Source organism: Bolinopsis microptera, chromosome 2, assembly GCF_026151205.1.
Source record: "Bolinopsis microptera isolate Bmic1 chromosome 2, MBARI_Bmic_1.0, whole genome shotgun sequence".
NCBI lineage: Eukaryota > Metazoa > Ctenophora > Tentaculata > Lobata > Bolinopsidae > Bolinopsis > Bolinopsis microptera.
Window position 1 is genome coordinate 2,886,169 of NC_087073.1, and position 27,600 is coordinate 2,913,768.

At 39.7% G+C, this 27,600-nt stretch overlaps 3 protein-coding genes across 5 annotated transcripts; 2 read left to right on the plus strand and 1 right to left on the minus strand.

The window, feature by feature from the left end:
* Window positions 1-21: 21 nt before the first annotated feature.
* Window positions 22-5,035, plus strand: LOC134826531 (transmembrane protein 245-like). The gene is made up of 8 exons (XM_063838922.1): window positions 22-107; window positions 540-721; window positions 879-1,008; window positions 1,715-2,663; window positions 2,776-2,929; window positions 3,104-3,312; window positions 3,487-3,597; window positions 3,803-5,035. The coding sequence occupies exons 3-8, from the start codon at window positions 888-890 to the stop codon at window positions 4,728-4,730; spliced, it is 2,472 nt and encodes an 823-aa protein (XP_063694992.1). The 5' UTR covers window positions 22-107; window positions 540-721; window positions 879-887; the 3' UTR covers window positions 4,731-5,035.
* A 7,681-nt stretch (window positions 5,036-12,716) lies between these two features.
* Window positions 12,717-14,638, plus strand: LOC134811434 (uncharacterized). 2 transcript variants are annotated; one of them, XM_063818264.1, is made up of 6 exons: window positions 12,717-12,768; window positions 12,923-13,077; window positions 13,201-13,479; window positions 13,635-13,803; window positions 13,977-14,118; window positions 14,264-14,638. In XM_063818264.1, the coding sequence occupies exons 1-6, from the start codon at window positions 12,731-12,733 to the stop codon at window positions 14,426-14,428; spliced, it is 948 nt and encodes a 315-aa protein (XP_063674334.1). In that variant the 5' UTR covers window positions 12,717-12,730; the 3' UTR covers window positions 14,429-14,638. The 2 variants fall into 2 exon arrangements, with proteins under 2 accessions (XP_063674334.1, XP_063674335.1); XM_063818265.1 differs by having other exon boundaries at window positions 13,641-13,803; window positions 14,264-14,515.
* On the minus strand, window positions 14,628-27,463 carry LOC134811433 (uncharacterized). Of its 2 annotated transcripts, none has more exons than XM_063818262.1 (7): window positions 26,378-27,463; window positions 18,867-18,906; window positions 18,580-18,688; window positions 16,494-16,560; window positions 16,135-16,239; window positions 15,361-15,639; window positions 14,628-15,084 (listed from the first exon to the last, which is right to left on the minus strand). In XM_063818262.1, exons 1-7 carry the CDS (start codon window positions 26,873-26,875, stop codon window positions 15,064-15,066), a joined length of 1,119 nt encoding a protein of 372 aa, XP_063674332.1. In that variant the 5' UTR covers window positions 26,876-27,463; the 3' UTR covers window positions 14,628-15,063. The 2 variants fall into 2 exon arrangements, with proteins under 2 accessions (XP_063674332.1, XP_063674333.1); XM_063818263.1 differs by lacking the exon at window positions 26,378-27,463 and adding an exon at window positions 25,208-25,419.
* Window positions 27,464-27,600: the final 137 nt, after the last annotated feature.

Below are 27,600 nucleotides of genomic sequence, written 5' to 3' on the forward strand. Positions count from 1 at the left end.
ACCAACTCATCTGATATTCGTAGGTTAGAATTAGACCAGAAGGAATGTACACTAGATCTAAGTCCACAGAGGGACCGCTCCAGTCCTCCAACAACCCCACTCCTAAGGTAGGTGTGGTGTGGTGTGGTGTGGTGTGGTGTGGTGTGGTGTGGTGTGGTGTGGTGTGGTGTGGTGTGGTGTGGATTATAGTTTCGAGACTGGATGGCTATCCTCTGTATATTCCGGATAAGCAATAAGATGATTACTCTGTTAGTATGCTCATTTCCTGATAGTTATGTTAAATGTTGTGACCACATAGTCATTCGTATCTATTAAAAGAACAGTCCTGTCGGCTACGCTTGAAACATATGTATTACACTATTAACATTCTTGTTGAGATGCTCACTTTTATCGTTTGGCAATTGGGAAGATCAATCCATCTTGTATATCTCACATTGCATTGGTTAGTCAGCTAGATTTATCGTGTAATCCGGCAAACAACTTAGAGTTAACTCTCCTTATCCTGCTCCTTCATCAAGATAACAGTTACTTTTCTCCAGATAGCCCGTATAGGGAACCTGCTCAGAAGGTCCACCTCAATATTCGAGCGCTCTCCTTCTTCTCCACAGCTCCCCACTCCTCTGATGAGGAGACTAAAGAGGAACAGAGAGCACTCAGAACTGCTTTCTACAACACTGCCGCTCTCGTCTTTATCGGGGTCCTCTTCTATACTTGTACTCAGGTTGAGTTATGATGTAATTAATCAACTAATAAGTCCATCTGTTATTATTTATCAGTTCATCGAACTGGTCTTATTGGTTCGTATTAAGAAACGGTTGCTAACTGTATTAAGTTTAGTAAGTGGTATCACAAGATTAAGTAACTAAAGCTAACTACAGGTGTTTTACATGTTAGAGTTCTGTATAAGACCGCTCCTCTGGGCTCTACTATTTGGAGCTGTGTTATATCCCGTCAAGGAACTGGGGAAACATCTCATTATTACTGGCATCGACACGCTCACTGAGAGTGGTAGGTTACCATGGCAACGTTCTTTTAATAGTGGGTTACCATGGCAACGTACTTTTAATAGTGGGTTACCATGACAACGTACTTTTAATAGTGGGTTACCATGACAACGTACTTTTAATAGTGGGTTACCATGACAACGTACTTTTAATAGTGGGTTACCATGACAACGTACTTTTAATAGTGAGTAACCATGACAACGTACTTTTAATAGTGGGTAACCATGACAACGTACTTTTAATAGTAGGTTACCATGACAACGTACTTTTAATAGTGGGTTACCATGACAACGTACTTTTACAGTTTTAATAGTAGGTTACCTTGACAACGTACTTTTAACCGTAGCTTAGGTTACCATGACAACGTACTTTTAATAATGGGTTACCATGGCAACGTACTTTTAATAGTGGGTTACCATGGCAACGTACTTTTAATAGTGGGTTACCATGGCAACGTACTTTTAATAGTGGGTTACCATGACAACGTACTTTTAATAGTGGGTTACCATGACAACGTACTTTTACAGTTTTAATAGTAGGTTACCTTGACAACGTACTTTTAACCGTAGCTTAGGTTACCATGACAACGTACTTTTAATAGTGGGTTACCATGACAACGTACTTTTATTTTTCTGATAGTAGTGGGTTACCATTAACATTAAACTACTGCTTTTATTATTATCATATTAATTTCCAATACTCTTATACAGGCGTGCCACTAGTGCTGGGTATAGTAGTGTTACCGTTCTACGCTCTCCAACAGTTCCTACTATGGGTAGGAGCCGTTACCCTGACAACCTACAAGGAGATGATAACGTCCCTCCTTATTATCCTTGCTATTCTCCTCACTGACATGATAGACTTTATAGACATGTTTACCGACCTAGTAGAGTACATCTCCCTAACAGCAGGGTACGGACTGGAGACGCTGGAACAGTACAACTATGTAGTGTGGACTCTAGCAGCTGTTTACCTGGTGCTGGTCTGTGTGTGGTGGGGTCCTAGATCTGGGGGATATTATCCACTTGTGGAGTGGGTTGCCATGCCGATCTGGGCTCTGATCATTGCTACCATGATATCGTATCTGGGACAGTGGCGGGATCTTATTGCTATTTGTGTGTTTTCAGTGTTGGGGTGTGGGACTTATGCTGCTCTTATCAGTTACAGAGGGAATGGTTCAGTACCAGAGGCAAAGGGTTCTAGTGCCAGTACCACTACCGGTACAAGTACCAACACTGGTTCTAGTTGGAAGATAAAGCAAGTTCGGATAGAGGAGGAAGGGGAGGAGGTGTTTACCCCAGTTATAAAGAAGAAAATGGATCTGATTAAGGAGGTGCCTCACTCCAGCAGCACTCCAAACAATACCCCCGCCCCATCAGGCTTCATGACCCCCGCCCCATCACGCTTTTCAACCCCCGCCCCTAACAAAACCAGGTACCAGACCCCCGCCACTTCCAGACGACCTATAAAGCAAGCCTCACTGAAGTTCCTGGAGAATAATAACAGAATCAACACTGACAAGTACTTCATTCTACTCGCTTGGACTGTCCTCTTCACTCTGATCAGCCGAGATGTCTTCTTTGTCCTCAGGTTGTCCTGTCTCTTCTGCATCTTCCTGGCTGCTTGCCAACTCTACAAATTCCTCGGACTTACTCAGAGGTGACGACTTGTTTCTTAGATTAGTTAGGTTATATTAGTTGTATTATGGTGATATACAAGAAGGGTAGTATCGGGACTCTTAATTACATGTTAAACATAACACTTTCCTCAGACTACAAGAGGGGGTCAGTAAGATAGGAGGTCTGATGACCCAGAGTGGTAGCAGGTTCAGTGTGCTCTGTCCTCAGTCTCTGAGAGGTCTTGCTATTCTCATGATGAAGGGGCAGACCGTGGTGCTCGGGGTCCTCAGACGCAGTACTAACCAGGTTACATTTCAATTACAGTTTCCTTATTTCGTGCTGTTATCAGCCTTCGATTTTATAGTTCCCTTTACCAGCATGGATAACATAGGTTACTTAAGTTACAATTTTAGATTTAATATAATATTCAGAGTACACTACTGTTTTTCAACCTCCACAATAACCCTTATCTTCTGTCAGGTGGTTTCAGGATCTATTGTAGTCCTCATGATACTAGCAATAATCCTAGTATCATGTTTTATTCTGTACACAGTGCACTCGGAGGTGTTGTATCTGCTACAAGCAACCTCCTTCTTCATCAACTCGCACACCTCCTACCACCTCAAGTCTCTAGACAACTCACTCGGGGACATTAGTGTAGGACTCAGCTCTGCTCACTCTGTCGGCAGGTACGAGATAAAACCAACAGATAGTTAATAGTCATGAACAGTGAATGTTCATCAGTTCATGCGAATCTGTTCGACTCTCACACTTTTCGTCATTTTGGGCAGCTTCTTATAATCAACCACATTTAATTTGTTCTTTCCATTCTTTCAGCAAACACTAAAATATGTTATTTTTAGAGGGTGGATAAAAGGTAAGATAGCAACACTTCCAGAGGGACCTAAAACTACGGATTTGGAGAATACTCTGCTCAGTCTATATGACAACATGTATCAGCAATGGGTTCAGAGGTAGGTCTCTAATATTCTCTAAATCAGCCAGGCTCTTCGTATGTGTATTTTCATGATGCTATAGCTTGCTTAGTTGACATTGAAGTTTAATAATATTAATAATATTAAATAATGGAAATTTCAGGTTTACTAATAACGTTAAATTAACACTACATTATGTTTTTACTTATATTGTTAATAATAATAATAACTATAATCTGTACAGGAATGTGAGCAGTACTAGAAGTAACGTTACCATGAACCACCTGATCACCACAGTCAAAGGGAACATGAACTCTCTAGACTTACTCTCTCTAAAGTCCCTGAAGTCTAACCTCGCTCACCTTCTCTCTGGTGGGTGCGTGGAGACACCAGGACCGGGTATTGCTATCTCTAACTACGTGCTCTGCTCCAAGGGGATGATAGTGGACGTGCTCAACTCTCTGTGGACTGTCTTCTCCTCCAACATGGCCCTCCTCTTCAAACTTGTGTTTAACCTGGCTAGTGGGTTAGTGGAGGGAGGCGCTGCCTTCCTCAACTTCCTGGTTCAACTTGTGGTCTTCATCACAGCACTCTACTACCTCCTCATCTACTCAGATGTGTACTACGCTCCTGTTGAGATAATGGCATCTCTTCTCCCCACTACCGCGGAGAGGGCCGAGTACACCAGCGCTTTATTCGACGCCACCAGGGGTATATTCGGGGCTAGTTTCAAACTGTCAGTGTTCTACACCTGCTACGTGTGGTCCTCCCACACACTGTTTGGTCTGGAGATGGTGTTTGTACCGGCCCTCCTAGCAGGTCTCCTCTCTCTGGTTCCAGTGGTGGGTGTCTACTGGTCCTCCGTTCCCGGGTTCCTGGTCCTGTGGCTGGTAGAGGACAGGTTCCTCCGGGCTCTAGTCTTTATACTGCTACAGATGCTGCCTACTTACTTTATAGACATGGCTGTGTACAGTGAGATTGAGGGAGGTTGGCACCCCTACATAACAGGACTGGCAGTGGCTGGGGGTATGTACTACTTCGGGTTAGAGGGCGCTATTATCGGGCCTCTTGTCATTTGTATTCTTAAGTTTATCATTAACTTGTATGAGTCCGTGTTTGACGATATGTCTCAGAAAAGTACTCCTGATGATAGAGATCAGCTGATTGAGTAAACGAGGGTGGGGGTCTTGTTTTTCTTTTAATTTACTTCTATGAAACAATTTACTGAACAGCTTTAAATAAATTAAAATACCGAACAAATTTGTTGATTATCGCCAAAATTTTTATTTCGATTTCTTTCTGCATGATACGTTTATTCGATGACCAACGTACGACTTTTTATTACTTTTACTTTATGGTTGGTTAAGGGATTTTGGATAATTTTAACTTCATTGTCAATTTTAGTAGTTTAGTGTGTCTTTGTTTATTTTGTCATAACTTTGTTATATTCATATTTGTTTTGTTATAAATTTCGTAACTCATGAGTTTTATTTTGTTGAATGTGAAATCTGACAAATAGCAGGTTACTAATTAAAACCAGACTGTTGTAGTAACGAAGTATAATGTTACTATAAATTCCGGTAACTTATTAAACATTACTGATAATAAATCCCTCTGAACATGACTTAAGATTTCAAAAGTTAAAACATTAACATATAAATATAATATTGACTTCCTGGTAATGTTATCAAACATACAAATATTAATTACATATTACACATAATATTATCACAGACTTGTAATAAATTAAAGCAACCGAGTACCTTGCTTCTGGAATAAACTATGTTGTATCGCATATCGCACTTCGTATCAAATTTAAAGTTAACGTGATTTGACTTTACCATGAAAATTCGTAACGCTTACAGCTAATTAAGATACAACAATCTCTCACCACATTATTTTATATTCAGAGAAGTGAGCCAATATTGAATATAGCATGGTTTATTAAAATTATAAATTATGAGTTAAAACGGTCATAGAACAGACAAGGCTGATCGGTCGGAGGTCGGTCGGGCGCCGGTCGGCGGTAGGTGAACGCCAGTCGGAGGTCGGTCGGAGGACGGAGGTTCGTCGGAGGTCGATCGGGCGCCGGTCGGAGCTGGGGCCGGTCGGACCTCGGTCGGAGCTCGGAAGCTCTCGATACAGTCTCGAGAATGAGTACGAAAATTTTCTAAGTCAACATTTTTCGAAGTTTCTCGGAGGTCGGTCGGGCGCCGGTCTGCGGTCGGAGGTTCCGGTCGAACCTCCGAACGACCTCCGACCGGCACCCGACCGGCGCCCGATCGACCTCCGACCGGCGTTCACAACCGAGGTTTCTTTTTTTTTTACCGAGGCCGAGGCCGAGGAGTGCAAATTTTGACCGAGGCCGAGGCCGAGGAATTTTGGCAGAAAAATTGTTGGGAAAAAGGGCATTGTTTATAATTATTAGGAAAAGCGCACTGTACCTAATCAGATTGTACTGTGTACTATACTGTGTACACACGTTACAATCATTATGAAGGGGCAAGTTCGCCAAGAGTCAGGAGTGGGCATGCCCAGGCAGGATCTGAGTAATTGACAGTGAAATTTGAAATATTCTATCAGCCTTAAGCCAACAAACTTTGAGGGGTGCTTGTTTCTCAAAAAGAACATCGGAACATTTGGGGACGACTTCGGCCCCTGTCCAAATGAATTTGAAGCCCCAAATAAAGAGGACTGTCCCCCTTCTGAGCTGTGCACAGAAGATTATTCTGATTCAGAGTGCTCAGATATTGTCATTTCATCAGACGATGAATCTTAGACTATGATATTTTTAGTTTTGTGTCCTGGTCACTGGTCAGTTGGTCGTTTTATTTTTGATTTTCAATTTTACAAATTCGTTTACATTAACCTCTGTAAGTCTGTAGAAAAATTCCCAAAATTTCAACATCCTCGGTCAAATCCTCGGTAAAATCGTCAAATTTCGCCGAGGCCGAGGAATTTCGAATCTATTTTTGACCGAGGCCGAGGCGAACCGAGGAATTGTCCTCCTGACCGAGGCCGAGGAAAAATCGCCATTCCTCGGTAAAACCGAGGCCGAGGCCGAGGACTCGGTCGACCCTTGGTCGGGACCGTGTTCATGTTGAAGGTTTTAAAATTTAAACATTTTCATAAGATTGATAATGATCTGTTAACATGTTTCAAATGGGTAGCCTCTTAAAAATAATATTCATTGATATCTCGATGAACCTGTATATTAGTATTACATAACAGTTCACCAAATGACCTGAAATACTTGCTTCCTATTATACAACATGATGATGACATAATATATTGCTTAAATAACGCTGGACAGGGCATCGAGGGACTGCATTCGAGAAGGGAAAAGAAATAATTTCCCTGTGTTCGCCGCAGTCGCAGATCCCGAAGAACAGAGTGGGAAGCCAATCGTCCATGGCCAAGTACTTTCTTGGGAAGCTGTAGATGATGATTGATGAAGCTGGATGCCTCGAGGATGAGGACGACTTAGCTTATGAGGTAGAACCTGGAGTTGATGATTGTGATGTTGGAGAAACGATATCAACAGATAAATATGGAACACTTTCCTTCCGGTCTTTTGAGACACTCACGCTCAATGGAGGAAGAAGCACTTTATCAACAAAATCTCGTCTTTCAAGATTCAAGGGGAACGCGTTTGGAGTGTCTTCTGATGTTCGCATATACAATCAACCTAAATGCGGATGTTCAACAGTTTTGAAAGCTGGCAGTACAGAAACTCTTAAAGTCTTCAAATCTCAGCAGGACTTGGCAACAGGAGTGGTTAGATTTATTTCTTATTAGTCATGCCCGATGAAGTACTACTGCCAGGAGTATAGCCTAATCAACGGATCTCCTAATGTTTGGCTACTCGTCTAAGACAAATACATCAGATGCATTGTTCCTTGATGACATTCAAAATCGTTGTGTTGTCAATGTTTGTATTGTGTACATTTTGAACATCTCACAATTTGCTTTTCTTGAATAGTCAAATGTTTGGTATATGTTTGACTTAATACATTTCTATTTTATTTATTTGTCATATGAATCTTTAACGATCATTCCAAGCGTTATAAAGCATGAAACATGTCACATGTCTTTTATTCAAGTACTAATAATAATTTGCGAATTTAAAGACTCATCCTAAAGGTCAAATATGAAGACCTAAATTCATGGCATAAATTGGCATAAATGGAGAATTGACCAATAAAAATTTCCATTTATGCCATAAAAATGTATGCCATTTGATGAATTTTATGCCATTTTTCTCCATTCTATGCCATTGGTACCCCCCCACCCAGACCGTTTTAACGGTCTGACCCAAGGTGTAGTGTCTGTGTAGGTGTTTGGTTACTGAACCCAAGAAGAGTTCATGTTTCTGATGCGACATGCGACATCAGACGTCAGTGCTTGAAGTTAATCTAAATTATCTTTAAGCATAATATTTATCTTTTATGTCTTTCAAGACTTGTTTGACATGTAAATTCCTGATATTCATATGTTTCGTTATTAACTGGTTTTACTTGCAAAAAAACAAAATTAAAATCATACTGAATGACTGAAAACAATGCTAAAATAAGCCGCAATTCTCAACCCAACTGCAGGGCAAATTCCCAGAACACAGAATGAAGCAATGTGTAAGAAAGTTCACTATTCCTGGATTTGTAAGCATGACAGACAAGTATTGTTGTTGTGTGTCTGTATACTGAGCTGTAGCTGGAGCTGTCTTGTCTATATTTGTAGTAGTTTGAGCTGTGTGTCTATACTTGTAGTAGTTATGGAAAGGAGTGACGTCATGAAAGGGAGTGACGTCACCAGTTGCAGTAGAAAGGAGAACAAATCTCCTCCTGATAAACCTCGTAGGGATGAAACTGGCGCTGTTTTCAGGAAAGTAAGCAGCGACTCGTATCTAGGTGACCAAGAGAAGAGTAGACTAGGGACTGTGGATCAAGAGCCAGCTGTAGAGGAAAGGGAGGAGAAGAAGGAAGAGCCAGCTGTAGAGGAAAGGGAGGAGAAGAAGGATAAGTCAGCTGTAAAGGAGAAGAAGGATAAGTCAGCTGTAAAGGAGAAGAAGGATAAGTCAGCTGTAAAGGAGAAGAAGGATGATGTTATACTAGAGGAGAATGAGGAGGATGTAATAGTAGAGGGGCATGTCGGAGGATGTCAGGGGTTAGCTGAGCAAGTTAAAACCACTTCAGATAGAGTCATGACCATCACCTTGATGGAGCAGTCAGATTGCAATCTAAACGACAAAACCTTCTCTGAAACGGAGGTGTCCCCTCAGGAACCACCTGCTAAACCCGCAGTTGGGTCAGGTGCGATGGACGCTCCTCCAGTTGAAAGTGAGGCTGGTCAGAGTGAGGCTGGTCAGACTGCTGTATCTGTATCCAGCGGAGGCAGGAGAGAATCTGATGAGGTTATGAGTCAAGTATCCAGCGCTGTTACACCGATATATAGTGTACAAGAGGAGCCTGAGTATGAGATCCCCATGTCTTTTACCCCACGAGAGAACCAGGTCACGCGTGAGCCGTCACGCAGTCCCATATACTCCACAGTCATAAAGCCGTCCCGACTGCAGCTGTCTCAGTCTCTAAGCACAAGAGCAGGAACTCTGAGTCCGGGAAGCGGGGTTGTTAGTTACGCGAGCACTGTGATAATACCAGCACAGCATCCAGTTAGTGACTACCCAATCAGCAAACAATACACTTTAGACTGGCATCCTAGAGTTCCTAAAAAACAACGCTGTGTACAGGTAATGTCTTCTAGCTAAAAGTAGCCAATTCAATATTTTTTTCAGATTGCAGCAGCAGTCCCCTCAGCCCCTACAAATATAAGTAAAACTGCTATTGCACAGATTCACACCACATTGTGATATTTTCTCCATCAATGATCACACACGTCACTGGTGTACACTGTACAGGTGTCGGTGATGGAGGAGGATCTGAGGACAGTGCGGAGAGAGATGCTGTTCTGTGACATCCGGAACATCTCTGAAGAAAACAGAGGTCTCACCCTGGTGAACAGCACTGGAGAGATCATATTCAGGACTTGTTATGACTCATCTCTAGGGGCGTATGGGGTTGTGTTAGATGATGAGAAGACCTGTGAGTACAAAAAACTTTCCCTCTCTCAACTTATCCAGAGGTTTAGAATACTTGATTTAATTATTGAAGTCATCAAATTCCCAAATGAGTAAAAATGTTAAAGTTAGCAGAGACTAGACAACAATGATAAAGTTGTAATAAAGCCCAATGTAGTCCGTATTGCAGTGAAGAGGAGCAGTGAGGCGATGGCGAGAGTTTCCAGGGTAGTAGGTTGTTTGTACAGACTAGAGAGCAGTAAGACACGTGACGTGTGGGAACTCAGGAACCCTCAATCCGGTAAAACTAACGCTCTTATTAAACTCAGAAAGTGGAACGGCTTTGTGAGCGGCTGTGTTCATGTGACAAGGTCAGTAACTATAAATATCAAACTGTTAAGGTAAAGAAGTAAGTCTTTATTCAAAAATCTTTCAAAATATCTCCGGATATTCAGCTTGCAGCAACTCGATGGTGACTTGTGTCACTCACACTGACCTCACTGATTGGTCACTGGTAAAAATGCTGATGATTTTCCGTTTATCAACCTTAAGTAGTAATTATAAACAAAAACAACAACTAACAACAATTGACCACCCTGTTAGAGGAGTAGGAGGAGTAGATAACAGGTCAGATATCAAGATACGACGGGGGAGAGGGAGTTCTGATGTGGTAGTTACCGCTCTTCTCAACGATCAGATCATCACTACCATCAGAAGAGGTAAATATATACAACAACATTCCTGTTAACTAAGGAAGCAAACATTCAACATTCCTGTGAACTAAGGAAGCAAAAGTCTAGGACTAAATTTCTTCTGTATGAAAGTAAGAATACCGGTTAACTCTGATAATTATACTGGTAACACAAGTGTAATCACTGTTAACTCTGCAGGTGCAGATAGAGATTGTGGGATAGATAACAACATCTTCTCCCTGTTTGTAGCTCCTTACATTGACTCTGTTGTAGTAGTCAGTATTTTCACAGCTCTAGCGCATCTCCAGCTACGTTACGAGAGACCGAGGTCCAACCCTAACCTTGTAGGCATGATGATAGCTAACGAGGTATTTGTTCATATTCTTAGTTGAGACGTTCATTGTTCATGCAGCATAGCTGGACGAATTAATTACGGACGTCATGTAACTTGAATAATTTCAGGCAAGGAGGTCTGGGAAATCTTTGTCTAATAACGCCACTAAAGTGAAGACTTCTATAACGAAAACCGCTTTTAAAACCGCTTCCAATCTCTCGCAATCTATTTCAGCCGGGGTAAATCCGCTTATTCAAGTTTTCCCTGTATCTTAAGTTTCATCCGCCGTGCAGAACTGATCATCTCATTTCCCCCAATATGTTTTATAATTTTCTGGATTGTATTCGTATTCAGAAGTAACGTGAAATTAACTTTCAGTTGAAAGAAATAGAGCCGCATATAGACGTGTTCCCAAATGTTAAAGTTGGAACGTTCCCCCAGTCGACCCCAACAACCCCAAAAGTACTTTCATTTCTCAACAAGAAACCCGAAAAGTCTTCTGCTGGAGCTACACGCTCGAAACCATTGAGTCTCTCAGAGTTTAGGAGAAAGTATGCTGATATTGCACTGAAGATTGATAAGAAAAAGAAAGATAAGAAAGATGAGGAGATTTCTGTGGCTAGGAAAATGGTTACAGGAGCTCTAAAGGGGACTGGAGTTGAAATTGCTAAATTTGGGAAACAGGTGAAAGATATACTTATATCTGTAGTTAAATAGTGATTTTTACGTATTACTATGTATTTTTCAGTTACATCCAATTTCTAAGGGATTGAATTTAAGTTTGTCAATTTTTTAAATTTACCGTTTCTCCGCATGATTGTAGACAGGAGAAAGCGTAAAGAGAACCTATCGGAACCTAACAAAGTTCACAGAGAATAGGAGAGTAGAGACCTCCACTATAAACGCAGAAACTGCTGTCCACTGAACAGTGAACAGGATTAGTTGGGTTCAGTTCACTGAACTACAAAACTTTAATGTAGGGAATGTATCCACTGCTTTTTGCTGATTTCCTTGTGGCTGCTAATATTTTTTATGAAAAATAGCTAATTTCTCGGGAGCAGATACTATTCAAAATTTACTGAAATGATTTACCACTCTGACATGATTTAATGTTTTTAATTTGCCAGCACGGTCAATGGTCATTAATTACTAGACATTTTACTGTTAATTAATCATTGTATTTCATTATTTGTGAGAAGCTTGACGCTTTTTATTTCAGCTTCGTAGTTGTTTCCTTTGTCGATTAAATATAGCTATTTTTCTGTTTCAAATTTAACACGTCAATAGGTTGAATAAGCTAGGTTGAAATTAAAATACAAATTGTCCATACCAGCTGTTTTAATATCATGTGACCAGATACCACCAAAACAATTTACCAAAATCAATTGTTAACTGACACGTTGGTCACTGAACAAAAATCAATTTTGTAAAGCTTTCTGCAGTATGCTTTCAGTCCTCAATTGTGTCTTATGTCATCCATAGTTAAGTACCAAATGATGTTTGGTTGTAAATAATTACGCCCATATGACTGGCCTACACTTGATGAAATATGATTTACTACCAACTTGAATTACACGAAGAGCTCACTGGTACAGGTACCATCCATACTATTTCAACACTAGAACGGATATGCTTGCTACAGGGTTTAGAACGCATATTTTTGCTACAGGGTTTAAATAGTTCAATAACTACAACTGAGCCTTGATAAAGGATTGTATAACCAGAGCTCTGACTACAGGAAGAACCAGCAACGCGCAGACTTCCTCCTTTTCATCACGTTTATTGTGCTCAATTCTATTCTCATCAGATAATTACTTAACAAACAAATTTCTTTTGTCTCCTTTTATTACAGTGTCTCAGTTGCGGAATCATGGCATCCGGTGAAAGAGCAGGAGCACAAAAGTGATCCAGCTGGGGGTCAGTAAGACAAAAGTGCTAGAAACACAACACTTTGACAGGTGCAGTGAGGAGAACAATAAGACCAACTCCCCCTCCTGGATATGTTAATCACGTGACACACCCTTTAAAACCGGCCTCCTCCTCCGAGTTGATCACTGTAGTCCTATCATTAACATGTTACTTTTACTGATTACTGCTCTTCTCATCAACAGGTTAATCATTAACTTAATTCTCCTTGTTTCCAACTATATATTATGTAGAATGTAGATTGTATGTAGATTAGCTGTTTAACCGTCCTTCTAGATCCAACTATTCATCCCGATACTCGGAACCTTGATGGGAAGTTAAACTCCGCAAACATTTCAGTGCTGATGTAGCACCAGTTGAAGGAGTGGACATCCCACAAGAAGCTGGTCTAGTGATGGAGCAGGCTAAAGTACTGGCGGAGAGAGACACAGAGGAGGAGGAGGGGGACAGTTACACTGACAGTCTGTTATTAATGAACGAAATTGAGAAGAGAGGTGAGGCTGGATAATGTTTCTATTCCCTAGAAATAAGAATATTTTAGTCAAAAACATGCTCTTCGCCAGACATGTTTACTGTTTATCCCTGTAGCTTTATTTTAACCGAAGGTTGGTTTGCAGGTTGCTCCAGTGAAGGGAGGCTTTGTGCAATGCATAAGTTCTATCAGCGGTGTGGCTACCAGATGATTCAAGATCTCTGTCCCTGTACCTGCTCTGAAGACACTAACTCAGACTCTAATTCAAACTCTAATTCAAACTCAAACTCAAACTCAAACTCAAACTCTAATTCAAACTCTAATTCAAACTCTAATTCAAACTCAAACTCTAATTCAAACTCTAATTCCAACTCTGGCTCAAACGATAGGAGTCCTAATGATTCTTCAAGTGGAAGTAGAATAAGTAAGTCAGCTTTCTGTTCTTAGCTTATATAACTGTTCTTCTTAGGTTCACGTTTGTGTGGATAGCTGGAAGTAGCTGTACTGAGGGTGCACCTGTATAATGTAGCATTGATCTACCCTGAGATTTAAATCCAGCACTGACTGGAAACATTACAGGTAGAGGGGAACAAGTTCTGTTAGAAGAACACAATAATAGGAGGAGACACCACGGAGTTCCAGATCTGACGTACGATACAGGACTTGCTGCTACAGCCGTAGCCTGGTGTAGAGTCCTCGCCAGGGACAACAAGTTCGAACACAGTGACCAGAACAACTACGTAGAAAGGTGACTGGGATATGTATGATGTAGGGTGTCCTAATCTTTACAATAAACCGCGCACACAGTATTTCTGGTGTTAACTTAAACGGGGGGTTAATTGTCGTGATCTGTCCTGGTTTGTTTAGAGGCAGTTAGTCACGAAACTGCAAATAGACAAGATGATAACCCCTGTATTTCAGTGTGGGGGAGAACCTGTACTACTCGTTTGGAATGAGCGTGGACCAGGTCCCAAGTGTAGCCGTGAAGAAGTGGTATGATGAGATTGTAGACCACAACTACAACAACCCCAGATTCGACTTTAAAACTGGTCACTTTACTCAGGTCAGCGGGTTTTAAATCAGGGTCATCTTCTACTTTTTATGTTCAGTTAATCGCCAAATATATTTTCTAAACTTGTAGCCACAATATTGCCAAACTTTGCGGCTACAGCAGTTCGTACTTGTGACTCAGTGACCTTCTATTGCAGTTGATCTGGAAGACTACCACTAAAGTGGGCTGTGGAGTAACGAGCCCCTCTGAAAACGCGGACAGAAAGAGTTATGTGTGTTGCCACTACACTCCCCCTGGAAACTGGAAGGGGCAGTTCGGGACTCATGTTCCTAGACCCCTGAGTGGAGTGAAATACCCTTAAACTCTTAAATACTCCGATGAAACAATTCAGTGCTCGGTTCTTGTAACCTATTTTTACATGTTGGGTTGCTTTTATGATTTTGTATATCACTCTGGGGTGCTTTTAAATAATATGGCGTCTTTTTGGATGAAGATATTAGTATTTATTGGTTATTTATATTTATAGTATTTAAACTAGACTCAGTGAAATACATAGTTTTATCATTCATTGTGAAGCTTTTGTATTTTGTTTAGAAAACAGGCACAGTCAAGAATTTCATACGAAAATTGAAATTTATGCTTCTCAAGCTTCTTCAGCTTAACAACTCATTAAAAACTTGCCTACATTTTTTACTACCATTAACAAGTTAGAATTAGGATTTGGTCATGTAAATAATTAGTAAATAGTCAAATCAAGAATTACAAAATCAAATAAAAATTTAATTAACAACAAAGTAAAATTTAGAGTCCAGTAATTTCTGGTTTCAGCTGTGAGTTGAACAGTTAACAAAAATGAAATCAAGCCGTTCATTAACTGATGGCATAAAATAAAGCGCTCAAATAGATTCACAGTCTTTGTATGTGCCTATTTGAATGTGCCTATTTTTAATCATAACTCTGATAATACTGCAGCTTGTGCAATGTTCCTAGTAGCACTCATCCTGGACTGTGGTGATTCTGAAACAAAATCTTAGTTAATTTACAAAATCTTAGTTAATTTACGAAATCTTAGTTAATTTACGAAATCTTAGTTAATTTACGAAATCTTAGTTAATTTACTAATTTACTAATATCCCTAATTAGTTTGTTTGACCACACTGTGAACAAAAATATGATAAGTAATTAGTTGAAGGAGTAAATAGTAGTTATTAGTAACAATTAGGAGTAATTACTAGTATTTATAATTAGCAGTATTCATAATTAGTAATAATTAGTAGAAGGAGTGGGACTTACCGCGTTACGCATGTGCAGTATAGAAGTAGGCACGGAACCTATCAGAGGCACTGTTATCTTATTGCACGCATTACACACAATATCAACATCTTGAACCAGGTTCTGAGATCTGACCCTGGGGTTCAGGACTGTGTTCTTCTTGCAGTAGCCCTTACAATGCGGCCCCATTATCCGCCACGTGTTGTGGCCCATGTACCCAAACACTTTGATAGTGTCCTCCTTCTCCACCGTGGACTCCGGGTTTCCAGGACTCAGCATGTAATCCTTCTTTACCTTCACCTGGATACATGTTTATATTAGACAGAAGTTTATTAACATGTAAAACGTGTCCCTTGTACATGCTGTCTCTGTATTAGAAACTGTCTGTTATCAGAAAATCTAACAACAACCCCCTGGTTAGTGATGATGGGCTATTATATAAATATATAAAATTTTATATTATATATGTTTAAATATTATATATCATGTAATTCAATATATTTAATATATTTTAGTAAATATACATGTACTATTATATAAATACCATATACTTTAACACTGTTACTGTTTTCCGGGTTGCAATCAGAGAAATGATAACCCGACCTTATCAGTATCAAAATGAGAGACTGCCCTTTATTAGACAGATAATTCTTATCTCAACACTGATCATACAACGGAGATAAGGTGCACGTACAAGGTCTGCAGCTCTCATATTTACTGCTCAATTATTGCAAGGTACTTTGAGAAAGCGGGCTAATAAGTGTACCGACTACACCCCTGTTCCCCCGTTCTTACCTCCATGTATCTCTCTATGTAGGTGCTGTTTTCTTTACTCCCCATGAAGTCGTTCTCCAGATCGTCCAACATGTGATGTATTCTCTTCAGCTCTTCTTTTTGTTTCTGAGGAGAATGATCTGTTAACACACGACATGCACAAACAAACACGCAAAACTAAAACAGTTCCAAACTACGTTGGTACGATTTAAAGTCGGCAATTAAATGTCAACGTTTGGAAAGTTGTACACACGGCAATTTAAACAAGAATCTTACTCTTAGTTTTAGAAGTTTAGCAAGAAACTCCCTATTATTTTTAGAAATTAAGCAATAGAGTATAAACTTACTCTTAGTTTTAGAAGTTTAGCATTAAAACTTACTCTTAGTTTTAGAAGTTTAGCATAAGCAAGCGACATCAAAGCGACATCATCAGTAGGAGAATCTGACCTAAGAGAGAGGAAGAGTAAGCGATAAGAAAGTACAGCGGAGTAAACTCTAATTAGAGGTAACTAGTCGGGAGTAGGTCAGGAAACTTGAACTGAGTGACGTTTTACCTGGGTTAGACTCAGCAATTACTAGTTCACTAAACAATTACAAAACAATTACAATTTACTAAAGAGGAGTGGAGTGGAGAGGGAGGAGCCGTGAAGAGCAATGTTCTCATAGCTCCCTACACTAGCTCCCTACACTAGCTCCCTACACTAGCTCCCTACACTAGCTCCCTACACTAGCTCCCTACACTAGCTCCCTACACTAGCACTCCCTACACTAGCGTTCCTACACTAGCTCCCTACACCAGCACTCCCTACACTAGCTCCCTACACTAGCTCCCTACACTAGCTCCCTACACTAGCTCCCTACACTAGCTCCCTACACTAGCTCCCTACACTAGCTCCCTACACTAGCTCCCTACACTAGCTCCCTACACTAGCTCCCTACACTAGCTCCCTACACTAGGGCCAGCTACTTTAAATAGTTTAACTACTGCTAAACATGACAATAATAGAACAGTAATAACAGTACGTGTTAGGAATTTAAACAATCTGATGTAATGACAGTGAACACAGCGCGGCAGAGCGGAGACAGAACTAAATCTGGAGTTGAGTAGACTACAGTGCTACACTGAGAGCAGAGGAGACAGCAGTCTGTACTACCACATAGCACGTGCTAATCTTATACACCACGTGCTGTACAACACTGCACGTGCAATGAACAGTCACTCACCCGCCACATTTACAATACATTTAGGAGTTCCATTAGTTTTATCACGAATAATAGGGTGGTACTGCTAGCTTCGGCCAGGTAAGTGTTTAATTTTTAGAAAATAATTGAGTACATGACCTAATGCAGGTCGCCAGTAGAGAAGAGAACTGAGAAGCTCAGAAAATCAGGCCTGCCACCTGAGCAGAGTAACCGAGCGCATAAGAAACAGAGAGGAGACAGAGAAAGTGAGAGTAACAAGGTACAAAGTATACGCTCGAGGGGGGAATTAATTAACTGTTAACAAAAGAGCTCAAACAATTTGAGAGGTAATACAGCTGAGAAGGATGGGTTGTAAGGTGATATGCGAATATGTCAGCCCCTTTCTCTCTCCCTCCCGGGCCCCTGAACCCGAGGCTATATTTAGACTGTGACTTGTCCCCACCCTGGAATCAACCGTATTGTGTCACCCTGTTGCTCCACAAACACGGAAATAAGGGCCACCAGGACTAGTAACATAGCAGTAATATATAGCAGTCATAGTTACTTAATAGATCAGCAGAGCTCTAATTTGAAAAAACAGAAGGGCCACTTCCCGGCAGGATATATTCACCTCTGAAATCACTGCCCGGGCAATTAGAGCAATGATATTTTGTCTGGATATAATTTGACTTTACTCCCAATAACTGGAAATTGAATTAACTTCCTTGTTAGTTGTTGGCGAGGCCAAGGAGCCTCCTCGGCCTCACCAACAACTCAGCGAGGAGGACGGTTTACAGCTCAGACTTCGAGTCTGGATCAAAACAACAAAACAAAATGTGCAGTGACTTTCGTCATTGCATGCATGACAAACAAAACATTTGAAACATAAAGTCTAAAATGTAAAGGGCTCCGTAAGTAAGAACGTCATTACTCATTACCTACTCAGCAGCACTCCCCACTGCTAGTGCAGCTATACTAGCTACTACAAGTGCATAATATTCTTTTCAGAAGACTTAGAATGTCATGTTGTAATCAGATGATAAAACAGAACAGTTTAACTGAGGCACAGCCCAGGTTGCAAGGATGGTTATTGTATGGTAATGAGTCACAATTTAAATTTGTTATGTGGTGTTTTTTAAGTGGCATCAAAGTACCGATTTTCACTGGATTTTATTTTGTATGGTAAGGCTAGTCTAGGGAATGATAGACGTGACGTTCCTTGTTATATTAATCTATGCGTGATAATTATGAGATCAGAAACAGTGATATAAGATTGGCACTTACATGGCTTCAAGGAGAGTAGGATTAGCACAGTTTCTAGGTAGAGTTCTGAAGGGAGAATCAGATTCTATAAGAGAGGGTCGGGGTTTAGTGGTGGCTCCTCTGTAGCCCCCTGCAATAGTGTTAAAGGTACTGACTCCGAGAAACATATCAACGAAACAAACAAAATATCAGGTTTAGTAGCAGAGTGATTAAAATTATCTTGCGAACAAATCAATTAATAGTGATTAAGGGGATCACGCACAATTCATTAAGCTATCAAATTTGATCATTAAAATCCAATGACTTACAAGTGCCAAGTCCCGCTCTTGTGCCGTCTTGCTTAGACAACTGAAACATATTCAATGTCAAAGCAACCATAATGACGATGTTAATGCAAGTTTAATAGTAATACCGGTTAATTCTAATTGCTGCAGTGAATTGGACAATACTTAATGAGCGGAAACTAACACTTAGTTTCGTGAGAATATTGTATAAGGCAGTAGTCCAATAAAAGCAGCTGGATTTTCAGGTAATTAAACAGCCAAATTTATTCTGAGAATAAAAGTTATAGCTAACATCAACATTTTCAGTTCTTTTATATATTATATATTGTTTTTATGTCACACTAACTTTGAAATACTGTATTTTGTTTTTAAAACTTGCATCGCGTCTTCCAAAGTTAAAACATGCGCGCGTACACCCAGAAGGACTTTCGACAAAACTGTACCATATGGAATGGTCGAAAATCGAGTGTTTTAGTAAATAACTTAGAATATATTTTCGGTTTCCTCAAGATCTGATTGATAGATTTTCTTTAAACTTTCCAGATAGTTTAAAAAAATTCTATCATTTAGATCTCGAAATATATGCCTGCGTTCCGCTAGAAACCGCCAATTTGAAATATTTACTTGTGTTTGAAGTCATATCTCAAGTTTGGCACATAGAAATTCGCCCAAACTCGCTCAGATTATCCGTCTTATAGCCCTGTAACTATCTGGAAAGTTTAAAGAAATTCTATCATTCAGATCTTGAGATAATCGACTTTCGTCAAATATTGTACCAAAACCGCCACTTTGAGATGTTTTCGTGTGTTTGAAGTCATATCTCAAGTTTGGCACATAGAAATTCGCCCAAACTTGCTTAGATTATCTGTCTTATAGCCATGTAACTATCTGGAAAGTTTAAAAAAATTCTATCATTTAGATCTCGAGATAATCGACTTTCGTCAAATATTGTACCATGGTACAGTTTGGTACAGAAAGTCCAACTCCGTACACCATCTAGCTCTAGATATTAGCGCCTTAAGTTGCTCGATGATTGAGCAGGTCAGAAATAAGGAATTTCTTCGGAGTTCAGAAACCCTTGCTGATTGCTCAAGTTTTAAGCCAAGTTGTAATCGAAGCTACATATCGTGAGTGAAATTGGGTGAGGTGTTTTACAATAATCCTGACAGAATGACGAATGTACTGATTATGATTGCATTTCTCTGGTTGGAATTTGGAGCTCGAGTGGTTTCCAACAAGTTCGTATCAAGCAGTATAGTAAGTGGACAGACATATTTGTCATTTATGATTGCGACAAAACAAACAGTGTAGTATTAAGAAGTTTCACTGAACCATAACACTGCTTCTCATAAAACTAAAAGTGTACATAATACGTATAATATAGTATATGTACCAGCTTATACATTAATTTCTTTACTATTTTGTATATTATCATTTAGATATAGTATCATTTAGATATAGCATCATTTAGATATAGTTTTAAATTAACTCATTGTAATAACTGAGAGGTTTTATAGCTGGAACAATTCAGACTTTCACTTCAGCTAAGAAGTGGAGGATATTGGGAGGACAAGAACAAGATGCAGGTTAAGGCCACAGGGGGGGGTCCGAGGTCAATTTTGAGATTTTGAGATATGTTGTAGAACTCGATCTAAATTTTCGAATGCTTTTGTCCTTACCGAAAACAAAGTTTCCTATTTGAAGATATTGCGCGTTGAATTTTGAGGTTTACCTGTAATTCTATTGTAAATGAAAACTTTAAATGCAATTGTGTTCAAAATCTATCTTCTTTTTTAGTTTATGACTTAGAACCTTGTAACTTGCCAACAATGTTCTTAAAGGTATTTTGAGTTTTTGTTATGTAACGATTTATGATATCTTGCTCCAAAGCTGAGATATGAGGTTAACCATGAGTGAGAATTACAAAATTTACAAAATTTAAAATGGTTAACCTCATAAAAAGAGTTAGGAGCAAAATTACAACAATCGTTACATAACAAACTTTTAAATTTATGTCAGGAACATAAGTTCCAAATTTGAGGTGAAATGGATAAAAGCTCTAGGAGAAGATAGGTTTTTGAGGTGGTAAATAAATTGTTCAGGAGAGTCAAAAGACCATGATTCTGAGAAAATATGTTAACCTCAATTTTCCAACAAATAAAGGACATATAATAGTTCTGTTCACATTGGATGGCCAATTTATACCCATTGATAAGTTTAACTTGTGATGAGAGCAACAAAATGTTAAGAACTGGTTATTTGTGAGGTTAACTGATTAAAAAGGCAATAGTTAACCTCTATTTTACGACAAACTAGGCGCTCTGGGGGGCTAAGGGTGGTGTGCAAGCGTCAGATAGTACGTGGTCTGCCAACTGGCAAAAAAACGTTTTTTCGACCTCGGACCCCCCCCTGTGGCCTTAATTGTTTAACTGAATAACCTTCATACAAACAAACCTGACATAACATGACATAAAATTACATGACATAATAGATGTGGATACTGGTGGGGAGGTGAAACACATTTGTTTACTTTAATAGTAAGCACATGTTCAGCGGGTTGAGGAGGTGAAACACATTTGTTTACATTTTTAGGGTAAGCACATGTTCAGCGGGTTGAAGAGATGATACACATTTTGTATTATAGAAGGCTTGTAACACTTGTAACGCTTTCTTGTTACCCCCCTTTGAAGGCCCCGAATTATTTTCTGAACGAAAGCTCAAAAATAACCGAGAAATCGACCTTCTTATTAACTCATTTTGATGACTGTTTCTGACCTAAAATTGCACGAAAAATCGATTTAGCTAGGTTTCAGAACCTATAAACACTTCCTTATCCCTAAAAATTGATGTTTTATAGTTGATACGAGCAACAAGCAACATATGTTTTGATCCTTCGGTTCTACTCATGACCTAGGCAGTTAAGCTGAACCCGACAGATCGAGGCAATCCTCACCTTAACTGATCAAACTGGTACTAACACAATTTTCAGATATAAATGTTCTTTGCGATACGTTTATTGCAGCTTTGCAACTTGAGTGAAGACCAGAGTACGAAAACACACAGCAGGTAAGCAACTCACTTTTGGTGACTGTTCCTCACGAACATTCTGATCCTGCAACATATGAACAGCTAGGGAGATCGTCTCCTTAACAAATCGGACAGGTACTATCACAATTTCCAGAGCACAGCATGATAACAAAGTCAAAAGAAACACAACGAAGGTAGGTTACCAACACCACAATATAACAATTATACTAACAACTGAATTAAATTTATTCTGACGACGGGCAGCCCTGATGTGCTCCGTCATCCTCAACGAGCGACCATTTGTAATAGAGGTGTTATGTCATGTGACACCGATCCGTCCAATCACAAACAGGACGAGTCAGCAGATCGATATCGTGTGTTTACTTTTCTTATCTTTATTTGACCCTCTGTTCACATTGTTATCTCTACCACATCTCGGCTCGGCAAGGTCCGCGTGCAATATCTGCACCGCGGTAAACACGCCATGATTACGTCGTGAACTTGAAATAGTGTGATTGTTGTACTTATATAACCGTGCCCATTGCCCACGTACAATACAAACTGTTGGGGGGCGGGGGGTTTAAGATAAACAACCGATCTTGATAGTGTGTTGGTCGCTCCTCCAACTGACTGTGATGCTAACTGTTCAATCAGGAACGGAACATTAACATTGTTTAGTTATAGCATGTTTCGGTTTAGTTGTCCAATTGCGTATTATTAAAAACATTTACTCTAATATGAGGTCGCGATTGTGAACTGAGTGAGATCCAAATGATGAACTGTGCTTTAAGTTTACACCAACTGGAAGCAAAGGAATAATGCATATATCCATGAGAGCCGAGATGTGGTAGAGATAACAATGTGAACAGAGGGTCAAATAAAGATAAGAAAAGTAAACACACGATATCGATCTGCTGACTCGTCCTGTTTGTGATTGGACGGATCGGTGTCACATGACATAACACCTCTATTACAAGTGGTCGCTCGTTGAGGATGACGGAGCACATCAGGGCTGCCCGTCGTCAGAATAAATTTAATTCAGATGTTAGTATAATTGTTATATTGTGGTGTTGGTAACATACCTTCGTTGTGTTTCTTTTGACTTTGTTATGCTCTGGAAATTGTGAAAATTACGCTCTGGAAATTGTAATAGTACCTGCTCTGGAAATTGTGATAGTACCTGTTCGATTTGTTAAGGAGACGATCTCCCTGATCATATGTTTGTTATATATGGGGTATATGGTAATTTATTATGTAACTTATTTATGTATATTATTCCTTAGTCTCGTATGACCATAGTTGGTACTACAATAAGTGGGTTTCACTTCTAAGCTGCCGTATACTAAATTGTTACAGGATCAGAATGTTCGTGAGGAACAGTCACCAAAAGTGAGTTGCTTACCTGCTGTGTGTTTTCGTACTCTGGTCTTCACTCAAGTTGCAAAGCTGCAATAAACGTATCGCAAAGAACATTTATATCTGAAAATTGTGTTAGTACCAGTTTGATCAGTTAAGGTGAGGATTGCCTCGATCTGTCGGGTTCAGCTTAACTGCCTAGGTCATGAGTAGAACCGAAGGATCAAAACATATGTTGCTTGTTGCTCGTATCAACTATAAAACATCAATTTTGAGGGATAAGGAAGTGTTTATAGGTTCTGAAACCTAGCTAAATCGATTTTTCGTGCAATTTTAGGTCAGAAACAGTCATCAAAATGAGTTAATAAGAAGGTCGATTTCTCGGTTATTTTTGAGCTTTCGTTCAGAAAATGATTCGGGGCCTTCAAAGGGGGGTAACAAGAAAGCGTAACAAGTGTTACAAGCCTTCTATAATACAAAATGTGTATCATCTCTTCAACCCGCTGAACAAGTGCTTACCCTAAAAATGTAAACAAATGTGTTTCACCTCCTCAACCCGCTGAACATGTGCTTACTATTAAAGTAAACAAATGTGTTTCACCTCCCCACCAGTATCCACATCTATTGTATAGTACATAATATAGTAACTTGGTTACCTGGGCGAGCACCTCATACTCTTCAAATATAGTCCACGACATTATCAACAACGCAGCATATTAAAACTAGAGCACAAATAATTTATACAGAGTGGCGCAATGGTACAACCTCTTAACCTCTTAATCTATTTAGTACACAATGGTGGGTTTAATTATCAGTAATATAACAAAAGTACCGTTGAATTAAGTCTAAGATAATTCCTATCTGAATAGTATCTGTCAACGATGAAGGCCCTGTATTTTAATAGAAATCAAATTAGTTAGATATTGGAATATAATTGGAATACAATTCAACCTATATATGATATACCTGTCCACATCTATTGTATAGTACATAATATAGTAACTTGGTTACCTGGGCGAGCACCTCATACTCTTCAAATATAGTCCACGACATTATCAACAACGCAGCATATTAAAACTAGAGCACAAGTAATTTATACAGAGTGGCGCAATGGTACAACCTCTTAATCTATTTAGTACACAATGGGGGGTTTAATTATCAGTAATATAACAAAAGTACCGTTGAATTAAGTCTAAGATAATTCCTATCTGAATAGTATCTGTCAACGATGAAGGCCCTGTATTTTAATAGAAATCAAATTAGTTAGATATTGGAATATAATTGGAATACAATTCAACCTATATATGATATATCCTGGTACAACAGATAAAGTGAGGGTTAAGGTACAACTTAACAAAAGAGAAGAACAGTGCAAATAGGTCAGGGTGAATAAAATAGAATGGTTTAATAGCCCCACGTGACACGCACGTGACTCGTGTGTCCTGTCTAAAACTTCCTGATCCCTCACATTTCACCACTCATATCACACACATTACTCTAGTAGCAGGGAGCACATTAGCAGATCTCATATCCCTTACCACTTAACGTTGCGTGGGAATGTTTTAACTCTACTACAGCTACAGTACACAGCTAACTCCGTTATAAAATACCAATACTCAATATAATGGGCCATCAGAGGGAGACATTTTTTCCCGGGTTTTAGGTATTCTTACGAAACATAGTTCGATTTGGCAGCAAAATGTCCCAGTCAACTTTCGGTCGACAAAAAAATTTTGGGGTAAGAAAGCTCCAGGGAGGTCAAAAAGCTGTGGGGGCAATGGGACATTTTTTGTAGCGGCACCAACAAATTTTAGTGTGTGCGCCCAATGGAAACGTTACGCTACTGATTTACAGACAATTTACAACATATAACTAGCGCATGATAGCATACAATATAATGTTATAGGGTACATTTAGCAGTATCGAAGGGAAAACATTGAGAAATCCTGCATTCTCAGTCCGTCAATAAAATGGGGACCTACATGATCAGGAGAATCAGGAAAATCCTCATCATAAAGAAAGTCCTCTGGGTCTGGGAACTCTTCAGAGAAGTTGTCAGGACATTGCAGGTTGAATAGAGTAAGCCGTACCGTGCTGGTCATTTGCGACATACCACACAACTAAAAAACACAGAACTTAAACTAGTGAACACAAAACTAGTGAACACAAAACTAAAGAACACACAACTTAAGAACACACAACTGAAGAAAACTAGAGAAAAAGAAAGAGACCTTGTCTACATTGTACAGGACATGTTAAGAACAACGTTAGTAAATATGTATACAGGGGTTTCCCTATGGTGGCTTTTAACATGCCAGTGAAATTCGAACTAGCCGCAGATAAGATCGTGTAATTATGATATCTGTTTTCAGGGTGCTATTCAGTGCGCTCACATTTAATGTTCTGGTATATACCCCTACTTTTCTCTAGATTACAAGCATCACGTGAGTTATGTTTATTAGATAGCATTATATATTATTAAGTTCATGACTTAATGCCGAACTTTCAGACTCTTGTTAAGCTGGCAGCTTGCCAAGTTCTACCAGCATGATGTTTTCAATTTGCGTCACTTGGCAAGCTACAAGGAAACTGAACAAGTTACAAACAAACATGACAACTGACAAACAAACAAAACAAGTTTACGAGTGCGGATGATAATTATTTGTTTACAGGTACTCTTTTATTCGTCTAAATTATAATAAAAACAATTAAAATGGTTGATCTGGTGAGATGTGTTTTATTGCATGTCAAGCAAGACTGGGTAAATTCCTTGAATTCCTTCTCATTCAGCCACAACCGAGTTCAAGTATTATATATATTATATATGATCGTACACTACAAAGTTTACTGTTAAACCAGACATGTTATTTTCGTATCGGAAAAATGCATGCGGAGTAAACGTGCAAAACATAGCGTATATGGCGAGCAGAAAATAATGTTATGATCTGCTTGAAAGAAAAAAGGTTGGATAATATGCGGTGAAGGAGCGGAAAAAGTTAAACTGAAACGACTGTCTCAGTATACATGTGGAACTGTTATAACAGTTCTGGCAAAACATGGGGGAGGAGATCTTATCTAGCGAAATACGACCAGCTGCTTCGTTAACTGCAGGTTAATATGAAGTTGAAAGCGAAAGAGAAAGTGAAACTAACCCTGCGACGAGTAATCCGGGAGTAAACAGTGAAAAGTTCAGACATAGTGAGCCGATCCTCCGACTTAGCCTCATCCTTAGGACTAGGGCTCTCCGTGACGTCACTCTCACACTCGCTTGCAAAACCCATCTCCTCAACATCACTAGACGTCTCCTTAGCTAGAGGAGACCTTGCAGGAGCTGTATCCATGTTAGCATTGTGATCCTTGCTCTTCCTGCTCAAGAATGGGCTCCTTCTACTGAAAAGCGGTGTTTTCTTCACAGCATTAGCATTCTCATTACTGTTGTCAGAGGGTCGAATGTTCTGGTTGGCTGTTTCAGTGGGAGTATCGTTACTGTTAGTCAGAGCTACATGGAACGTGCTATTACCCACAAATGCACCGCCCACAGAAGCAGTGCGGATGGCGTTACTGATGGAGGAGGTACGTTTAGCGGCGGTGCTGACTGAAGCAGCTCGGTGTGCACTGAACAGACTCCGAACAGAGGGCTTGTGGTTCATGATGAGTCACTAATAGTCACTAGTGGTCACTAGTGGTCACTAATAGTCAATATATCGGGTCAAGCGAGCAGCAAATCAGTAACAAGAGAGAAGCAAATGAGCAGTTAATTAGGGTCCAGCCCGTATAGTACCCTGGCATCCAGCTCAGAGATAAGAGAATCACTCCAATAGCTGGTATTTGGGTCGTCACTGGTCACGTGACGCATAGCTTCATATTTCACCAGGTCACGTGACAGATCCTTCTCAAGGTTTATACGCTGATAACTGCTGCAGATAGCACACATGGTTTATATTGAGACACTGAAGAAACCCCCCTAGTAGTAATACAGATAGATTAGCGGATCTTTAATACCACATGTCTCATGTGAATATTAGTTCTCAAGATACGAGATACGAGATCAGGAGATATTCTATTAGATCAGATAATTAGTGACACAGTACGTCTGTTTCACTAGACCGGGGTTCTGTGACGTTTCTTCTGACGTATTGTGAGCTCACACACTCATCATCCACTACAAAACCACACCATCATCACACCATTACCATATTACTCGGGGTACTAGTTATTTGCAAAGCTGGGTTCTGAAAGTTGAGAATTACATCTTCAAGATACTTTTGAACTCATCATAAATATTGATCCTAGCATTGACATTCCAATGTTTGATTTATAAGTTTTCCCGAGTTACTATTATTCCAATTATTATTATTAATTATAGTTATTAGCA